This window comes from Melopsittacus undulatus, chromosome 7 (genome assembly GCF_012275295.1).
Source record: "Melopsittacus undulatus isolate bMelUnd1 chromosome 7, bMelUnd1.mat.Z, whole genome shotgun sequence".
NCBI classification, from domain to species: Eukaryota; Metazoa; Chordata; class Aves; order Psittaciformes; family Psittaculidae; genus Melopsittacus; species Melopsittacus undulatus.
This window is the reverse complement of record NC_047533.1, coordinates 27,667,980-27,689,298: the sequence shown is the minus strand read 5'-3', so window position 1 is coordinate 27,689,298 and position 21,319 is coordinate 27,667,980. Positions and strand designations below refer to the sequence as shown.

The following is a 21,319-nucleotide window of genomic DNA, read 5'->3' as shown; positions in this document are numbered from 1 at the left end:
AAGAACTGAGGAAAGGAAAAACAGCAGCACAGCAGGGTAAGACAGAAATAATCTAGATAACTTGAGAACCCACAGTAGGGAGGCAAGCATGAAGTGAGTTAGCATTGGCTAAACTCCTTGATGGAGACAAAGGGTGAGGAAGATGCTCTTACATCTTCCCCAAATGCTAATGCTCACTGGAAGGCAACAGGTAAGGAGTATAAAGAGCAAGCACCTGGGAAAGAAAACAGTGTAGACTTGCCAAGGGGTGGACAATATTAAGAGTGTTTGGGAAACAGCAGGGTGATATGAATCACTGAGGGAACAGTTCCTGTTCAGGCAGGAATGAAGGGGAGATCATATCTGCATACAGCAATGCTCAGGTTTGCCCAGGCTGAGGATGTGTACAGCTTCAGTCTCCCCATACTCTGAGTCCTTCTGTGACCACCTCCATTAACACATCCTTTCTCCAGATAACTGCTGAAGGTTCTAGCTTTTTGTCTGTAGTATCTTCAGAAGCTTGCAAAGCAGGGAAAGTAAACAGGCTTATAAACCAACAGCCTGTATAAAGCACTATAGGCCTGTCACTGCCTTTTACTTAGCAGAACAAAAATTAGACACATTTAAGCCATTTCTACCTCTTCTAGTAATATGAACTAGTAAATACAGCAATCCCAGGCATTGCTATAGATTGGGCAGAGAAGAGATTCAGAGCAGCCCTGCAGAGGACTTCAGGGTGCTGTTCGATGAGAAACTTAACATGAGCTGGCTTCAGTGTGTGCTTGGAGTACTGTGTGCAGTTCTGGTGCCCTCAACATAAAAAGGACATGGAACTGTTGGAACAAGTCCAGAGGAGGGCCACGAGGATGATCAGGGGACTGGAGCACCTCCCATATGAAGACAGGCTGAGAAAGTTGGGGCTGTTCAGCCTGGAGAAGAGAAGGCTGCGTGGAGACCTCATAGCAGCCTTCCACTATCTGAAGGGGACCTATATGGATGCTGGGGAGGCACTCTTCATCAGGGACTGTAGTGACAGGACAGCGGGTAATGGGTTAAAACTTAAACAGGGGAAGTTTAGATTGGATATAAGGAAGAAATTCTTTACTGTGAGGGTGGTAAAGCACTGGAATGGGTTGCCCAAAGAAGCTGTGAATGCTCCATTCCTGGCAGTGGTCAAGGCCAGGTTGGACAGAGCCTTGGGTGACATAGTTTAGTTTGAGGTGTCCCTGCTCATGGAAGAGGAGTTGGAATTGGATGATCTTAGGGCCCTTTCCAACCCTGACTATTCTATGATTCTATGATCTGAAGGACTAAAATAAGCATGGTAAATTTTGTGTTACTGTGATCATCTGAAGGAAAGCAGACTGCAATTTGAAACGCTTACACTCACTACTAGTTTCTAAATGATCAGATATAGAAAATACAGTGAGCATCACTGCAGGAAGCTAAAGATTCTGCTCATTGAAAAGCTTATTAAAAAATAAAAAAAAGAATACGATAGATACGAAGAGCAGAAAAAGAACATGGTAAAACTATTCTTCATCTGCACTGATGACATCAAGAAACTGTCCAGTTCTAGTATCTTTTCAGAGAAAAAGAGTAAGAATTCTTAAAAAAAACTTGCAAGGAAATAAGTAAATAAGATGATCCTGTTCTGTCTTGTAACAGTAGAAGAGGACATTTATATGGAAAGTGATTCCCTGAGCATAATCTTATACTGATAAATGAGGAGCCAGGGACTGCTGCTTCCAAAACACATCACTTAGCAGTGGTATTTTCCCTCTATGCGGGATGGAGACCAGTCTCTTCTGAGTTCTTCCAGGTGTTGCAAACTCATTAGCAATAACTTGCTTCTGAATGTGGCTGTAGCTGCCAAACCTTCTCCCAACAAAATTACAGAACATCAACAAGAGCTAAGGCTTCCTCCAGTTAGCTAAAGACCAAAGAGGGAATCCCAACAAGCCCTGGTCTATGGAGGAGCATGTGGGACAGGTAATGAGGCAGCGTTATCTTGAATTTAAGATCAAATTTTCTTCCTGTGCAATTATCAATTGAGCCCATAATCTCATCAATATGCTACATAGTGTGTGTGTGTATGTGTACATATGTATATATGAAACCTGCAAAAATAACTGCCTCAGAAACATTCCACACATAGCAAATTACTTGTATAATAGCCCCAAGCTGTTCTGTAACACTTTGTCCCTACCCATTGTCACTGGCACAGCACTGCTATAAAAAAAAAACCCAGCAAACCCCGTCCTGCCAATCTCTGTGCAACACTGAAAACATTTTCCTATTGGGCATGACTTGTACTACTTTAAAAGCGTCTAGCAATAAAACTGAAATGAGATTTGTCTCTAATCATGCAGTACTGGTCCAAAAACCAGTACTGCATTAGCCCAAAAACCAATGGCTGCAAACAATATTCTTCTGACCATATACAAAAGCACGAGACAAAAAGAAAAGCATGAAAAGCATGAGTTTGGGAGAGCAAAAACTTCTTATTTGTGTATCTTTTCAGAATCATGTGACTTTTGAGGCAATTTGAAATGTTCATTCTTATTCCTTGATACCAGCATGTAATCTCTAACTCACTACAGAGCATACTTACCAACCATAGTGAGTCTCAGAAGGGCTAGGATGTACTTATTGTTAGCCAACCTCCAAAAAGGGCCAATTATCAAAAATACTGGAGAAAAGAAGGCAACAGCAAAACTTTCCAGACCTGTGAGTGCCAGTGTCTGAAGGGGGAAGTAATAAATCATTGGTGGCAGGGCATGGTAAAGAGACCAAGAAATGTAGCCTATAAACAAAAAGAGAGGGGGAAAAGAAAAATGTAATTTATTTTCAACAGCCTGTTTTCCTGGAGAGCCTTTAAGGGCATACTTGTTTATAGTTCCAAATGTAGAATATCACACACGTTAGAAAGTAGTACAATTAATAATAGCTAGTATTTCTTCACAGAAAGTGGCTATTTCAAGTTAAACGAATACATTTTCCCAGAAAAAGAGAACGAAGAGCAGAAAACTCTATTATTCCACCCTGACAGTAGCTCCTGCTTCGATCCTCAGCGCAGGAGTGCTCAGTGTAGGAAAGGGTTAGCGTTCAGAGGGAACAATGTTGGCTAAACGAGGAGTCACCCACAGCCTCAGGGCTCCTCGAGCACCGGTGCAGTAACCCGGTGCGCGGCTCTCCCCTGAAAACACCTTCGCCAGGGTCCAGCGCTGCGCAGGGGATGCGCCGAGCGCGCCGGTCCGAGTGCCCCGCGCCACACCGGCTGTGCGCGTACCCGCACACACACCTAGCTGGGGGCGCGCGTAAATCCTCAGCTGATCCCAGGACAAAAGGCATCCCAGCACGCAGAAGGAAAAAAAGACCCCGAAGTAGAACACTCATCAGTGACCATCCTCCGCTCATCCCCAGCGGAGGAGCTTTCCACCAGCAGCACCTCCCTCCCGCGAACGGTAACCCCCACGACACACTGCGGGGCTGCCCCGCTACAGCCGCCGGCCGTTCCCGTTAGAGACCCCAGGGCTCCCAGGCGGGGATGAAGCATGCTGCCGTTGACCGCCTCCCAGCCGGCCGCAACCCCTCACAGACTCCTGCCCCATCCTCGTCGGGCGATACCGCCACCACCTACCCAGGAGGCTCTCCGCGAGAACGGCCTTCCACAGGTGGAACATGGCTCCACGGCTCGGTCCGGCTCGGCAGGGTCCTCGCCCCCCTCTCGCCCGAGCCGAATCCCGAGTGCCCGGCAAGACCCGGCGCAGCCGCCCGTCCGTGTCGTCACGGAGCCCGCCCGGCACGCGGCCGTAGCGCGCCCCAGCGCCGTGTAGGCGGAGCCGCTTCACCGGGGCTGGGGCGGTGGAGCCCGGCCCGGAGCTGTGGGGCTGTGCGGCCCCAAGCAGGGGCAGGGGTAAGCCCGCCAGGCAGGGGCGATCGATGGCGTGGTGCAGGCCTGCGCGGTGTGAGGGACTTCGCTAAGCTGCCACCATTCAACCCACCAGCCTTAGCCCGTACGCCGTCGCTGACAGAAATGGCGGCTCCCTCAGCGCTCCAACTGCTGGGGCCAGAGTTTCCCTTTAATTCCTGTGTTTGGGCTGCCGAGGGAGAGGAATAACCCTTCGCCCAAGCCTGCAGGGTGGCTGCGGAGCAGGAACCGGTAGCTGTGTGGTCGCAGAGGTGCTCGAGCCCGCACCGAGACGGCACTGCGGCTGGAGAGGGTGGCGTGGTGTGAGGTGACTGTGGGGAGCTGCTCAGTTAAACCAGGCGTTCCGTAGAGGTCAGCCTCTATGGACAGAGTTTATTCTTCACAAGGAACGGTGAGTAGATCTCACCTCTTTGCTGCTGTGTTACCGAGCACTGGTCCACTGGGTAGTCGCACGAGCTAGGAAGAAGATTAGAAGCAAAAGGTCATAATCCCACAGGCTGGTGGGGAAAAGAGAAGCTGATCCACTTACTTGCTAGTTGTATAAATACATGGTGATTAACTGTTACACACTATAAATCCTGTCAGAACAGTTTTGTGGGCACAGTACTGAACTGAAGTTTGTCCCAGTAGTCTCACAAACAAGTAATTAATTTACTTGGCAATATAATGGGGTTTGTCTAGCTATAAAAGCTCTGTTGAATTTTGGCTGCTATTTGGAACATAGTACATTTCAAATGTCCACAGAAGAACGGAAGTGTTTTGATGGAAAAGTCAGCCTCTCTAGAGGAGGAAGAATGAGTCTTACAGGTTTAATGACCTCCTTTCTCTTTTCTCCAGGTTCCATGTCACTAAAGGCATCTTCATTCAAGAAAAGTCATACCAGAATAATCGCCAAGTTCACCTATCGCTGGTTTAGGGTTATGCAAGTGACGACTTGCATTTCATCTTGCTATGGCATGACACAAACAGAACTTGTAAGGTGAGATCCTTGGCCAAAGTAAACCCAGAACATGGCAGATTTTCTAACTGTGTGGCAAGAGTGTGAGGCTCACAGAATGTATTCACCCCATATATATCTGAAAGAATTTTGCAACACTTTATGTAACTACAGTAACTTGCATCACTCTTCAGGGGTGGAGCTGCAGTAAAACTAGACAGGACTGGAATCATGAACGTGATGTGCTAGTGGGGCATTCCATTAACCTTGTAATGCAATGAAAATAAGGCAATAACTACTGAATTTGGCTTCAAATATAACAAAGTTATGTTCAAGTTAATCTCTGTAGAGTTGTCACACAGGTAAGCATCAGAGCACAAGGGGAGGGAGCTTTTGGGTTTAATGTGTTTTCAAATCAGAATAGAAAGATTTAAATACAAAAGTCAATGCTTACAAGGTGCTTCATTACACATACATGTATAGGAATGCCTTTCACTGTATTTTTTTTTACTTGGAGTGCCACATTTATAGCTGATAAAAAATAAAACAATAGCATTTAATCTATACAATAGGATACAACGATGCCAGATCAGCAAAACCAAGAGAGCATACTACAGTACGAATTTCTACTCACAGAAATAAAGGAGCATCTTCATTTTAGAGTAGTATTTAATATAGCTTTAAGGCAGACCAAAAAGAACCTGAATTTAACAGAAAATAAATATCAGTCCCCACAATTATATTAGTATTGATAGAGTAAACCTCTCTAAAATTACTGATTGTAAAAACCAATGCTTTATGTGGCTTCAGACTATAACCACAAGCATGTTTTGAAAGCCTAAATAAACACATGGAGTTTGAAAGAACTGTTAGACACCTGGGAGAAGTTGTCCTTGCACATTGCTCAGCAGAGATGTGTCTGAATAGGCATGATTGGGAAGCAGAAGGAAGTGCCAGAGAAACAGAGGGAAAAGGCATTAAAGTACAAAGACAAATTATTAAAGTGACTCTGGAAAAACCTGGGGTGGGTGAGTTTACAGTTAGGCACCTGCCACAGCTGCAGGTAAACCACAAAGACTTGCATTTCATTAGTTGCCTGTTCTGTATACACAACAGTGTAAAGCTTCTTAATCATTACCTTTACACTCTGTATGCATACTTGTACTCAACATTATTTTGGTTGTCTTGTTCTCAAGGTTACAGTGTGTTGGCTACAAAATACTACTGGGGGCTGAAGTGTAACTTCATCTCTGTAAATTAGCACTAAACCACAGAACTAATAAATACTGCAACTTGCTAAGGACCTTTTTCAGTAAAATGTTCTGTGGGACATGGTTCACAAACACTGACCAGATTTATTCCTGTTACGTACTTCATGTAATAGGTCTAAATTACTTTCAGTACGTATTACAAATGGCAGGTACAATCAAGTCTAAATACAGGGCACCTGTAAATGCCTTGAAAACAGCTACTGTTGTAGGTCTTTACTGTAGAAAAGATACATGTAGCTGTGTAGCCTAAGAAAAGAGAAAACTCTGTGGCCATTTTACTGGCTTCTTCACACAGAGAAGCCAAAAACCTAGACCTTGAACATCTGATGATTGTCAGCTAGTCACTTCTGCTAAAAGACAGGCCAGACCAAGTGTAAAATATATCCAAGAATCATCCAGAATGTAGAAAACTATTACATAATTTTCTACACATAGTGTTTAATGTTTTACTCAGAAGTATGTTGACTGTTTGGTGCTGTGACTTTTCACATCTTTTCATTAACCCTTAACTCCTACACCCTTTAGCATGAGAATAGCGCCCTACAGCATAGTTCTTACATGTTTTTCGATGCTCTAAATGTTTCTGTTACTGACACATTTTAATAACTGCACTTCTGTTACTCCAGGTCTTTGTTTCTCAGGGAATTTTTAAGCAATTAACAGTCTTTGTGATTTTATAATAAACCATAATTATCATACTTGGTAACATACTTCCTCCTCTAATGTGCTGTATGCACACATGGAACGTTTCTGTTAAATAAGCACACTCGGAAGGCTTTGCCTCTGGTGAATGTGGTAAACCTCAGGATCCTGGTAACCCCCCAGTGTTTCCTAAAAGGGTCTTCAGAAAAGCAGACAGAGCCTGTAAACCTCCTGAGTCTCTCTTTCAGTTTGTATTTATTACTCTGAATCACTAGCAGTTGAGTTTATCTGTTTAGCAATTTCTCTCGATTTTTATAGCTCTGAACTACTCTCAGGTGAATCTTAAAAACAAATGGTGTTTGAGGAACATAATTCTTGTTATCAATGAGTGAGCCAATCTCGTTTCAAAACGCAAATTTATAAATTCATAAAATTGAGCAAGCAATAGCAGATAAAAAACAGTGCTGGATCCACCGAGCAATCTCCCCTCCACCCAAGACACCCACAACGGGTCGTTGGGGGGCTGTCCTTTACCCTTCTCGGTTCTAGGCTTCAGCCAATCCCGCTGCCTCCTTTCGCCCGGATGTTGACGTAGCGCTTTTCTATTGCTTCCCTTTGTTGCTGGGGTCTCATCGTCAAGAGGTTTCGAGAAGCTCCCAGAAGCTTCGAGAAGTGTCCGTTACCAGCCTCACCATCACCGGAACCTGCAGGGACTGTGAGAATGAAGACCCTAAGCCCATTGTAGGAGAGGATCTGGTTCAAGACCATCTTAAGAACCTGAATGTGCACAAGTCCATGGGACCTGATGGAATCCATCCATGGGTCCTGAAGGAGCCGGTGAATGAAGTTGCTAAGCCACTGGCCATCATATTTGAAAAATCATGGCAGACAGGTGAAGTTCCTGATGACTGGAAAAAGGGAAATATAACCCCCATTTTCAAGAAGGGGAAAATGGATGACCAGGGGAATTACAGTCCAGTCAGTCTCACCTCTGTGCCTGGCAAAATCTGGGAGCAGATTCTCTTGGAAGGCATGCGAGGGCACATGAAAAACAACAAGGTGCTTGGTGACAGCCAGCATGGCTTCACTAAGGGGAAATCCTGCCTGACCAATTTGGTGGCCTTCTATGATGGGGCTACAGAACTCATGGACAGGGGTGGAGCAGTTGATGTCATCTACCTGGACTTGTGCAAAGCGTTCGACACTGTCCCACACAACATCCTTGTCTCTAAATTGGAGAAACATCAATTTGATAGATGGACCACTCGGTGGATAAAGAACTGGCTGGATGGTCGCACTCAAAGAGTTGTGGTCAATGGTTCAGTGTCTGGCTGGAGACCAGTAACGAGTGGTGTCCCTCAGGGATCAGTGTTGGGACCGGTCTTGTTTAATATCTTTGTTGCTGACATGGACAATGGAATTGAGTGTGCCCTCAGCAAGTTTGCTGATGACACCAAGCTCTGTGGTTCGATTGATACACTGGAGGGAAGGAATGCCATCCAGAGGGATCTTGACATGCTTGTGAGGTGGGCTGATGCCAACCTCATGGAATTTAACCATGACCAAGTGCAAGGTCCTACACCTGGGTGGGAGCAATCCCAGGCACAGCTACAGGTTGGGCAAAGAAGAGATTCAGAGCAGCCCTGTGGAGAAGGACTTGGGGGTGTTGATGAGAAAATTAACATGAGCCGGCTTCAGTGTGCACTTACAGCCCAGAAACCAACCGTATCCTGGGCTGCATCAAAAGGAGTGTGACCAGCAGGTCGAAGGAGGTGATCCTGCCCCTCTACTCTGCTCTCGTGAGACCTCACTTGGAGTATTGTGTGCAGTTCTGGTGTCCTCAGCATAAAAAGGACATGGAACTGTTGGAACAAGTCCTGAGGAGGCCACGAGGATGATCAGGGGACTGGAGCACCTCCCGTATGAAGACAGGCTGAGAAAGTTGGGGCTGTTCAGCCTGGAGAAGAGAAGACTGCGTGGAGACCTCATAGCAGCCTTCCAGTATCTGACGGGGGCCTACAGGGATGCTGGGGAGGGACAATTCATTAGGGACTACAGTGATAGGACAAGGGGTGATGGGTTTAAACTTAAACAGAGGAAGTTTAGATTGGGTATAAGGAAGAAATTCTTTACTGTTAGGGTGGTGAGGTACTGGAATGGGTTGCCCAGGGAGGTTGTGAATGCTCCATCCCTGGCAGTGTTCAAGACCAGGTTGGACGAAGCCTTGGGTGATATGGTTTAGTGTGAGGTGTCCCTGCCCATGGAAGGGGGGTTGGAACTGGGTGATATTAAGGTCCTTTCCAACCCTGACTATTTTATTATTCTATGTCACTCTTGCCAAATCTCCCTGTGAAGAGCACTATTTGTAACAGCAATGCTCAATGCTCTGCTTTGGCTGACACGTGAGAGAATGCTATGGGGAAATGGATTCAAGTGGCCAAGACTTTTGGAAGTTGAAATGTTTTTTTGACTTAAGAAAATGAGCTATGAGTTATGTCACGTTTACTGTGAAACAGAGATGCCAAGGTCTTGCAAGAGGAGGAAGTACAATGGTGATCTCACAGGCTATCCATTAGTGATAAATGCTTGAAGTGTCAAATCACCATTTAGGATATTCTACTAAAAACTACATCTCACTGTAACAAAAAAAAAAACAAACAAATAAATAAAACAAAGCCCAAGATAGTTTTTATTAAAGATAAAATGCAAAAAAATCTCATGTTTACAAGCTTTGTTTTAGGACAGTTTTTGTTAAAGGAATTGCATTTTTCATTTCAGAGAAAATGGAACTATGTTTTTTTCAGTATTCCTAGAAGAACCCCACACCCCCTAAACTGACATTTGCAGGATAACTTTTCCTTGCAAGATTATATTTGATTGAAGTATTTACTTCTTGTTAATCTTGTCATTAAAGTATATTGATTTGCTTATGTAGGCATAGTATTAAACTAGATAAGCAGTTTTTCATTCCCAAATGGTCAAAATGGCATTTGTCGCTTCTTTTAGAGAAAAAGATTTCATTAGGTTTCACGAACCATGTTCAGTTAATCGGACACCCCCCAGCACCGTCGGTCGTGCACAGTTCCCTGACCGTGACTTCAGTAACAAACTAAACCAGCGCTCCGAATTCCTTTGGGGAAATAGGAGGACTCGAAGGCACCTCATCAACGTGTTCACTCTCTCCCGGAGCAACCCACGGCGGGACAGGACCTGCAGGGTTGTAGCCGGTGTTGGTGGGACCGAGGAGCCGGGGCTGAGAGGCGCCCCAGCACCACCTGCCTGGCCCGGCGGCCCCGCCTCTCACCGGGGCTCCGCGGTGCCGCGGCCTGTTTGTGCCGCTGGCGGCCAGGAGATGGCGCTGGAGCCCGGCAGGCAGCGGGTCGGCTCGTCCCCCTAAGGCGGCTGAGAGGGGCAGCTGCCCGCCCGGCTGTGCATGCTGTGCGGCCACGCGGGCTTCTGGGGCCGGGGGGTACGGGCTCCGCTGCGGATGGGCCCGCCCGCCGCTTCCCCTTCCCCGCTGGCCCGGCGCCCCGCGGCGGCTGAGCGCTACCAGGGGACGCGGCCGGGGGAGAGTTGGTCTCCTCCTTTCCGTCCTGTCCAGCAGGGCCTGAGCTCCGCGGGGCCGGATTTCTCCCGCGTCACGGCAGGGAAAGGTCGCGGCAGGAGGCGGCTCGGAAGCGGAATCTGCCGCCAGCTCCGACACTTCGCCCCTGTCCCTCCCTCTTCCCCACCGGCCTTCACCCAACGCCGAGGCACGGAAGCTGGGGCTGGGTGTAACAGGCCCGGTGCCCGCGTAAGAAGGGAAGTTCACTGCCGGTTGGAGCGGACACCTGCCCATGGCTGATTGCAGCCACTCTTCATTGCCCCTCCCGGCGTTGTCCCCAGCTCCATCCGTAGCCTTAGAGCAAACAGCAAGTACAAAGCAATACCCTGTTCTTGGCCGGCGTGCGGTGCCCTGGGTGACTGACTGTCGGCAGACGTGTGAGCAGGTGCTGCGGCTGGGCAGGAGCGAGGCAGTCATCCTGTTCACTTCGTGGTGTGCACCCAGTTGTTGGTAGGCTGCGTTCCATCAAAGACCTAGTGCAGCTGTTGTGTTCATTCTCCTAAGAAATAAGACCCTGGATTTAAAATAAAGATCCAGTTCAGAAGATACGTGTGAAACATCATAGTGAGTCTTCCCCTCTTCCTCACAATGGACACTCAGTCCTTGAAAGGCCTCTCTGAAGTCCTAATGGGTTATCTCAGTAATCGTACTTCAGTGCCACCTGCCTTGGGCAAATGCACAGTGCCACCACTGTGAATCACAGCCAGTTGCATACACCAGTGAACATGCAGTTTTGGCTCCCACGTTCTCTAGCAAGTAATCTTAGAAATTGAATGGTCACCATTCCTATACAAATAGGAGGCTTCTTACTGAAAACAGAAGTATATAAGGTTGGCAATTCTCACGTCTGAAAAACTTACTAGCTTCTTGCATACTGCTGCTTCATCAGCCAGTTAGAAGAATCAGAACCATGAGGGTTTTGACAATTTCAGTAGTCTTATATTAACTTGTTTTCCTGTAAATGATCCAGAACAGCTCTTTTAGAATAGGAAGGTTTGTTGAGTATTTGATCCTTGCAAACCAGATTGGTTTAATCATGTGTAATATACGTATTTCAGTTAATAAGAATAACATAATTGAGTAGATCTTCCCAATGCAGCTTAGCGAATATGCTGTTGTTACAGTAATGATTACATAGTTGGGTTGAGAAAACAGCAGTAAGTGTTACAGTAAAGATATGTGAGAAAGTTACATTTCTTCAATAGATAAATGTAAATAAAGTTATTTTGGGAGATGCCAGTTGTCTTTTCAAGACACAGTGCCCCAAAACACTGAAACACTTCTGCATTCCTCAGATAGGAGGCAACATGTGTGCTCAGTACACTGTACTTAATTATTACTTATAATACTTATTAATACTTATCAATTACTAATACTTATTACTATTAATAATTAAATATTTTTTACTTAATATTACTTAAATAATAGCTGAATACCTCAGCTCTGCCTCTTCTTTGTTCTTGCCATTGTAGCTTTCAGCTTCATTCCAAGTGGGAGAGTTACTGGGAGGCTGCTTATTTTGGGGATTCTTCACTATGTTGAAGTGGAGGTGTAGCTGAATAACTTATAATTCTGGAGAAATTTATGCTGAAGACAATACATGAAGTTAATGGCAAGCTGCAGCTTGTTGTAACCTACTCCATACTCCTGATTTTATGTTTTATTCTTTATTTTCTCCAGTGACTCAGCTTTTTTATCCTCATGAAGTGCTTAAAACCCATTGCAGCAGTTAGAGGACAGATCAGTCAGTACTTTCAGTGATGATTTTTATCCATCTGTCTGCACAGGTGGGCTTTGGGAGCATATCAGAATAAGAAACTTTGTGTCATTGATTGATGTAAACCTCTTTAAAGTCTTATGCATTTTCTCCCATGTCTTTTTCCATTAAGTGATAAGAGACTGATGGCAAGTTAAATTGCTCTTATTTAGCCAGGTTGAGGCAGGCAGTGGAAAGCTGTGGCTCTCCCAACATTATGTGGATTTTCAAACTTAAATTTGTGTGGCTGAGAATAAAATGCAGATTGATTTGAACACAATGCTTAACTGAGTCATTTTACCAAGGGGAGAGATGGTCATATTGCTTCTGTTCCATTACTTAAAAAAGCATTGTTGTCCGAATATTTAGAGTGTGTGAAGCAGATGTTGCTTGAATATTACAGCTGTGTAACTGACCCCAAAATAAGTACAGGAAGTGATTTATACAGTAATATTATGAATGCCAAAATCTATTCAGATTATTAAATTGTTGCATATGCTTCCCGTTTTACTCTGTCCTTTGCAGTTGTTTTAGCCTTGTGTAGTGCCACCATCCTCAGAAGGTACTTTTTGGAAAGCAGCAGTGCCCTGTACATCGTTAAATAAAATGCCAGCCCATGCAGCAAAGTGCTAGGGAAAAATTACAGTTTAGAAGTCTTAATTACTCCAGAAATGCGATTCCTGCTTGGTTTTCCCTGGTAGCACAATTCTCAGGAATGGAGTCTTAAACTTTTTGGAATCAATTTATTCTTACAGATTTTTGTTTTGGTTTGGTTTGATTTTTTTTAAAGGATATTGGTAACTGGATTGTGTTTGTTGGAAATGCACGTGTGGTTTGTGGTAGGCTTGCATTATGAGTCCTGTGGAATCCAAGCTTGAGGTGACATCTATGAGGACAGCAGCAGTACAGTGATTCTGTACATTTTCAGTACAACACACCAAAGTTAAATTTTTGACCTGCAATACAGTGAAAACTAGGAAGGTTTTGGATGACTTGTTCATATTTTTCTCATTTCTTTATGTTTGAGAGTGCTGTGCCAGGTCATGATCCAGCATCTTACTGTACTTACTGACTTCCCTGTTTGAATTAGGCTGTACCTGACTGTATATCTAGTGATACGCTGTGCGGTAAACTGTACATGATCATGTGACTGGATGATATCTGGTGTAAAAAATATACTTTCAACTTGGCCATTATTATTTCTAGGTGAACACTGAACTTACAGTGTCAATCTTATGCTTTGGCTTTTTATCTTTGTGCCTAGCAGAAAGAGAGGGAGCCAAGTGTAAACCACATAATTTCTGCTGACCAAGATCAGCATCAGGGAACAAGGAAAGAAACAATCTCTTCTGAAACAACCCACCAGGAAAGTCAGACATCTCCACTAAAGCAAATTGGATGGGTATGCTGGGTTTCCTCCCTCTTATTTTGATGCTATTACTAGTGAGTAACTGGGATTTTGCATTGGTCACTTTTCTGAAAAAAACAGATGTCTGTTACCTTAAGGATAGAAATGAAGAGAAGAAAGGGTTATGTGGTACTCTTCCTGGTTTACTACACTCAGAGGGCTAGGAGCTTTTGAGCCTTAAGATAGCGGGCTCTGATTTAAGCTATGCTAGGTAAACTAGTTATGAACTAGCAGAGCCCTAATGTCTAAGTACTAGTCCAGTATAATCTGTCCCCATCAAGTTATGCATGCAGGTGTGTATGTGTTATGAAGGGGGAAAGGAATAGTACCACACAAGAACCTGCCCTCCAACTGCACAGAAGATGGGCATTCCTCTCCCCTCTGCTGGAGAAATCAAGGAATTTAAACATGATATGACTTTGTTGCTAAACAGTCCCTGCCAAAGAACACAAAATTGGGCTGATCTGCAAGGAAAAGTGATCTGGGAGCTACATAACTGTGCTATATTAGAGCTGACTTTGAGCTAAAACAACTAAACCCCTGGCAGGATGTGTTTCAGGTAGAATGGTTGCAAAGCCTGTTGGAACACTTGGGGCTCTGACACTCATTTCCTTCTCTTTCAATCAGCCTGTTTGGATTTTACTGTGTTTGCTGTGACCTTGCTTTGAAACCAGTTTGGAGTGGCTCTGTAGGGTCTGGAGTGGAGCCAGTTCTGTACTGTCTACCTGAGCAGGACCACCATTCACTTTAGTGAGAGCAGTGCTTGAAGAAGGACTGATATATTTATTAGTTAAAAATTGAAATGTGTGTTTGTGGCCAAAAAATGCATTTCATTAATTATGCTTACAAAATCATGGATCAGTCAGGCATAAAATGACGTAGTATCCCGTGCTCTTTTTCCCAAGGTATTGCTTGTTCTACAAAGTCTGGTTTTGCTTTCAAGAATATTTGTAGATGTGTTTTTACAGATTGTTAAAGTTTCAATTAATTTTAACTTGATGATTCCTTTTCCCCCAGCTTTTGTTGGTGAGCACAATGTCAAATGGTGTGGGGTATCCCTTGGGTCAGTTGTGGTCAGCTGTCCCAGCTGAGTGTCCTACCAAATTCTTGTGCATCCCTAGCCCATTTGCTTGTGAGGCAGAAACAGAAAAGGCCTTGACTTTGTGTAAGCACCGCTCAGCAGTAACTGAAACATCCCTGTGTTATCAACATGTGTTTGGTCACAAATCCAAAACACAGCACTATACCTGCTGCTGTGGAGAAAAGAAACTCCCAGGCAAAGCCAGTGTACCATGTATTTCAGGTGTCCAATAATAATACTACAAGTGCTAATGCTGGTAACCAAGTTATCTCTTAAAAGAAACTAGAATAATCTGTCCATATCTCAGTACCCTGGATAGTGGAACACAAGAGAGCACACTGTCACTTCCTTCTCACAATCAAAATAGAAAAAAGAAAGAGCTACCATTAGCCTAAAAGAAGCCTCCCAGCAATCTGATTACTATGGGAGTGAAGCAGTATGGTTGAGTTCAGTTAGTGCCATGCATATATTTAAACTGCTCAGAGAAAAAGTTAAGCCAGTTAGGGGAATTTGGCAGAGTTCATGGTGACCCTTTTCTGAATACTTGCAAATCTGCTTTCAATGAGCTGAAATGGACTTCTCTATGGGGCAGGACTTCATTTTTAGGAACTACTCCTCTACCCTGCTTACTTCCTGTCATTTCTTTCCCAGAAAGATGATGTGTCTGTCTCAGGAGAATGAATTGGCTAACAGAGATAAAGCCATATACTTCTGGGGTAAGCAGCAGCTGAGCTATTTTAGGGAATGTACATACCAATAAGATGAGTGGTTTTAACTTAAAACCTATGTAGTCCTTTCTGTTTCTGTATTGGGATATCAAGTATTTCATCACACTGCTAACAACAAGCAGGTCTGCTTGTTTGGTTGGGTTTTGAATTGTATTTTATTTGTTTTTTAAATAATTTGCCATCGTCAATTGATATCTTTTTTCTTCCTGTGAGATTAAATTCAATAAGCTAACCCAGGTTTATCCTTTCAGCCAGTGTTCTATTGTCCCATCTCACAAATACACAGTGCTGGAGAAATTTCAGGGAGCCATGAAGAATGTAAAAAGGAAAGTTTCTGGTGCAGAGGTGAGTGATCCAAGCTTGTTCTTATCATGGTGAGAATGACTTTTTGATGTTCTTCTGCAAAACTGGCTCCAAAATAGCATGCCATTTATTGTAATGCATTGGATTTTGTTGAAATATTCTTGTAGGTTAACTCTGTCACCTTATTTTAAGTTGAGTAATATGTTATTCTAGGGTTAATTGAATTTTTTGCATAATCAAACCCTGTAAGTAAAGAGGGTTGAATTAAGCTGTTGTTTAATATGAATTTACATTAACAATCATAGAGTTGGTTCTGTTCTCAAAGTCTGTATTAAAACAACCTTAGGTATGTTTTACTACATTACATACTTGCCTTTGAATGAAAGGCAGGCATGGCCGTGCATCTTGGCTCAGTTAAATTCTTTAGGTGTTAGGACATCTAAAAAATTAGTTACTAGGTGTTTTAGTGCCTTTTAAGCCCATCATGTGAGCTTGTATCTAAATTTACAGATTTTCTGAAAAAAGACTGAAAAGGGTTTCAGCATTTAATCAGAGCTGCTGTCCTTACTAGTGTTGCAGTATTAAGGGGATATTCAGATTATGGAAGCTGTTATTTAATAAATATATATCATGCATTAGCTCCAGATGCTACAGCATGCCTGATGTCTGGCACTGTATGAACACATCCTTGCTTGAAGAGATAGTAATCCAAATGAACAGATGCAACAGATGATTAAAATAATTTGCAAATTTAATGTTTAAAAGTTGAGTAGTATGTTTATAAACATATCAAATATTTAACATACAAAAGTCTAATGTGTTTAACAAAAAGGTAACAAATTTTGCCTAACACCAGATACTCTCCTCCTTATTTTTACCGCTCTTCCTTTGTCTCTTGGGAGCAGGCCTAGCACTCAGGGGCAAGTCTCAAAAGGTAAATGTAAAAAAATCATGAAGGTCCTAAGTTATGAAATTGAGGCTCTGCAATTTCTACTGAAATGCAAGTTTCCCTAAAGCCTTCTGTTTTTCAAGATCAATATTCCTCTCACTCATCGCCATCACTGTTCCAGTGATTTGATCATTATGTATGCATTACCACAGTCATGCTTTTTAAAGAACATGAACTGAAAAGAGAATTCATTAATTTAAAGACTGGTGGCTACATTCTGTTGCCATGATCACATGTATTTGAGTAGACTCTTCACTGGGGCTGCTTGTAGGGCAGAGCATTCTACAACCTGAGCAGGGGCACCAGGATCAGGTACTGTAGTTGTAACTGTTGGTTTATTTGAAAAATGCTGGCAATGTTTTTACAGTGACCATGTATCAATATGAATACAGCTTTGGTGTAAAGGGACAAGGAATGCTGCCAAAGTGAGGAGACAGAGAGCTTTTTATAGAGATGGCCTGTTATCTGCAGGCTAACACAAAAGAGAATTGTATTCCATTTATGTAGTGGATGAGCCTGCTTCTCCACATTGCACCTTGAGTTTCCCTTCTGGGGGTCTTGACTAATAGTAACATCAAGGTTAGCATTCTGGGTAGAGTGAAGGGCATCCACCCTAAAGACCACTGAGATGGATGTATACCATAGGAGCAAGTAAGACAGTCCTTCAGCCTGCATCAGTGGCCAGTTACAGCAAGGGCAGGTAGGAGGAGAAAAAAATCACAAAGCAAGAAGCAGAAGAGAATCCAGGGGCTATAAGGGATGCCTCCAGAAATCATTCTCCTCTCTTTTTCCACCTCTTTCCCCCAGAAGAATGTGATTTTTTGTGCCTACAGAAATGCCTGACTTAAGAAGAGTGAATAAGCTTTCCATTATATCTCTGTTCCTCTATTTTTCCCCCACATAACAAAGCTATTACTTTCCTCACTTGGCGTTACACAAAATGGCTATTCATCACTCTTTTGTATTATCCACCTTGCTTCTAACTCTGTTTATGCATTATTGGTAGGTACAATGGCAAGGACTGTATTTTCCTGCTTAGAAAATCCTTTTACATTTTGGCAATTGCTGGAAATGGAAGTTAATAATAATGAATGGGAGCTTATTGGCTGAGACACTTAGATGTCATCTTTTGCAGTTTATGTCCCACAAAGCAATTACAAAAATTGCAGAATATAGGCAAGAGATTACTTCTTCAAGAACATTTGCCAGCTTGCTGTGTGGTTGTATTAGACGTAATCCAGCAAAGTTCTTTAATATTTTATCTGATTTCAATACTGTAGGCATTGCCATCATACTTGCAAAGAATGTGAAGTAAATTTCGAATCCAATGAGAAAGAGGGTTCAAATCCTTTGACTTCTTAGTCTCAGACAGGCAATCTCAAAATTTCAAATGAATCCTCATTTTATTTACCATGTTGATGGCACTGTTGTTTGGAACCTTTGAACAATACAGTGAAAATCATGCATCTGAGCATTATTCAAGGAAATATTATATTATCTACCTATGGTTTCTGGTGAAACTTGTTTCTTCATTTTTGCCTTATATACATTTCATGCTAATTTGAAATCCCTCACTTCTGAGGAATTCCTACTTTAGCTGTACCAGAGTATTGCTTATTCATCTAATTGGAATTAACTTGGATTGACTACTTGTATAAAAACAAGTATCACTCCTTTAAATTTCCAACCTTTTACTTAAGAATCTAATAATTATGGGTAATGTTGATATTTAAAGATACATTAAAATATTGATAATCTAAAGGCAGACATAGTTGGGAGTGGGTTTGTTTATTTGGTGGTTGGTTAGGGGTTATTTTGCAGGCAGCACTGTGGCTTGGCTAGAGCCTTAGTAAGAGTACTGTAAGAGTGGTGTTAGAGCAACTACATGGTGGGGCAGGGGATATTTTAACCCCAAAAAGGGGAAAGTTCCCTTTGTGTAAAAGGAGGGTTTACAAGGTGAAAGGCAGGGGAGTGCTTAAAAGCACTTTCCCTCTTTATCTGTGAAAAAGAGGCCAGCAGTTGGGCTGTTTAAAAGCATTTTCACACTTTCAGCATGTGGTAAGCTGGCCTACATTTCTCACAGGCAGGAGAATGTGTGAAACTGTTAGCAAATAGCTTGGCTGCCTGCAGGATTGGAGAGCTGAGGGCCTGTTTGAAATCCTGCCATGTGAGTTTGTTATGGCTCTAATCGTGGCTTGGAACAGAAGTCTGATGCAGAAATTGTTGAATTGAGTCTGTTTGGTATGTGCTATATAGGAATTTAGATAAGGTTATCAGTAATGGTCCCTTTCTTGCTCTAAAGTGCATGGCTGCAGACAGCCTATAAAGATGAGTATCCCAGCAGAACCTGTTTCCTTAACCAGAAGAGAGATTTTGACAGATTTTTATATGCAACAATACATTATGGCAGCAAGGATAGTCCTGAAAGAAGCTGTTAGAATAAATTCCTGGGTTTAATCAACTTTGCCACTGGTTGAGCATTTTACGTCAAGAGCTGCAAGTGCTCACCCACTAGCAGAAAAAGCACTTTGGCTTAACCTCCACTAACTGCCAACAGGGGCAGTGCTTCTCCTGTGCTAGCTGTAGAGCTGTAGAGATTGTGAAGCACTGTGGCCCTCCAGATCAGCTCACTGCTCTTGCTGGGTATCAGACCCATAAGGAAAAGGGTGGTGATGGGAAAATCAAACCTTTCTGAGTAGTAACTTACAAGTGCCAGTGTGAAGGAGGGAGTGAGCCAGACTTCAGTAGCTGTGAATTAATGAGACTCTAAATCCGTTAGCAGTTGTAAGCTTAATTAAGCCCTTGCATTATTGGGCTGATTAAGTGGTTTTGAAGATTTTCTCTTAAATAAATGTTTGCTTATGTAGGCCAGCATCCTCACCTATTTTGAACAAGGACACCAAATCATGTTTAATTGAGGATGGTCACTCACTGGCAGTTACCTGTGTAGGGATTTACCTCTGCTGTTCATCAGGGCTGAAGCATGCTGAACCTTAAATCCAATCACATTCTCCTTTTCAGCTTTTCCCTTTTCCAGTCTTCCTTTCTGAGCTGACAATCTTTTTTTCTGGTGTGTATGTTCCAATTAGCTTTTAAATCAATTCCAGATTGTCTCAAATACAAAGGAGTCTTGCAGCTATATGAAGGGAAGAATGCAGGATGCCAGAGGGCCCTCTCTTTGTTTTTCTCCTCCAAAGGGTACTGGAATTTCTGCTGTGGAACCTGTTCGCTGTTCCAGCTCACATGTTCAAAGATGGTGCACTTTTACCAGCCACGTGATTTGTTTTTTAAAAGGGCAAGAAAGCTTAGTCAGAAACTTAGTTTGAAAACAAACATAAGAGGAGGATTTATTTTGAATTTTAATTGCTGGAAGGAAAAAGCCATTGTGTTTGGGCCACTGTGATACTTTGAATTTGCCAGAGATCAGTTTTGATGGACAGGTTTTAGAAACTTAGGAAAAGAAATACTGTAAGCATTGTGTTGTTTTCTGTATTGTTAAGTGGTGAAAATAACCTTTTATGTTTTAATACCAATTCTGAATTTAGCATGCTGTACTCTAGAAATGTACAGAGACCATTCTGACTGCTTCTCACGACTGTCCATGCTAAGCATACAGCAGCACAAGCTCTGGCATTGCCTGAGAGGACCACCAAGGTAAAACAATACTTGTGTTGCTGAGCCCAAAGATAATGTATTTTATCGTCAGTGACTTTGCAGAGTTCTCAGTGAAATCATCAAGAAGCTGCACATTTTACAACAAAAGCAAGGTGCCACTAAGCTAAATAAGGGGTCCTTTCATTTCATTTACAGATGTGCCAAAGATGATAAAAATCATAGAATCATAGAATAGTTAGGGTTGGAAAGGACCTTAAGATCATCCAGTTCCAGCCCCCCTGCCATGGGCAGGGACACTTCACACTAAACCATATCACCCAAGGCTTCATCCAGCCTGGCCTTGAACACTGCCAGGGATGGAGCATTTACAACCTCCCTGGGCAACCCATTCCAGTGCCTCACCACCCTAACAGGAAAGAATTTCTTCCTTAGATCCAACCTGAACTTCTCCTGTTTAAGTTTGAACCCGTTACCCCTTGTCCTATCACTACAGTCCCTAATGAATAGTCCCTCCCCAGCATCCCTGTAGGCCCCCGTCAGATACTGGAAGGCTGCTATGAGGTCTCCACACAGCCTTCTCTTCTCCAGGCTGAACAGCCCCAACCTTCTCAGCCTGTCTTCATACGGGAGGTGCTTCCGTCCCCTGATCATCCTCGTAGCCCTCCTCTGGACTTGTTCCAACAGTTCCATGTCTTTTTTATGCTGAGGACACCAGAACTGCACACAATACTCCAAGTGAGGTCTCATGAGAGCAGAGTAGAGGGGCAGGATCACCTCCTTTGACGTGATGGTCACACTCCTTTTGATGCAGCCCAGGATACAGTTGGCTTTCTGGGCTGCGAGCGCACACTGAAGCCGGCTCAGGTGCATTTTCTCATCGACCAACATTCCCAAGTCCTTCTCCACATGGCTGCTCCACCCCTGTCCATCAGTTCTGTAGCCCCATCATAGAAGGCCATCAAATTGGTCAGGCAGGATTTCCCCTAGTGAAGCCATGCTGGCTGTCACCAAGCACCTTGTTTTTCATGTGCCCTAGCATGCCTTCCAAGAGAATCTGCTCCCAGATTTTGCCAGGCACAGAGGTGAGACTGACTGCTCTGTAATTCCCTGGG

General features: G+C 43.4%; 1 protein-coding gene and 1 long non-coding RNA gene across 4 annotated transcripts in view; one reads left to right on the top strand and one right to left on the bottom strand.

Moving 5' to 3' along the window:
- The window catches only part of CWH43 (cell wall biogenesis 43 C-terminal homolog), a 29,926-nt gene extending 26,159 nt beyond the window's left edge, over positions 1–3,767 (bottom strand). For both annotated transcript variants that reach the window (XR_004080567.2, XM_005149091.3), the window contains exons 1-2: positions 3,623–3,767; positions 2,594–2,785 (exon numbers count right to left, since the gene is read on the bottom strand). Coding sequence is in view for 1 of the 2 variants with exons in the window: in XM_005149091.3 (XP_005149148.2) it covers positions 2,594–2,785; positions 3,623–3,665 (235 nt within the window). In the remaining variant the exon portion in view is untranslated. The remainder of the gene's footprint in view (positions 1–2,593; positions 2,786–3,622) is intronic.
- Positions 3,768–3,832: 65 nt separating this feature from the next.
- Positions 3,833–7,544, top strand: LOC115946515 (uncharacterized). Of its 2 annotated transcripts, none has more exons than XR_004080571.2 (3): positions 3,833–4,304; positions 4,751–4,892; positions 7,404–7,544. It is a non-coding gene; the product is annotated as an uncharacterized lncRNA (long non-coding RNA). The 2 variants fall into 2 exon arrangements; XR_004080570.2 differs by having other exon boundaries at positions 7,313–7,544.
- The last annotated feature ends 13,775 nt before the right edge of the window (positions 7,545–21,319 follow it).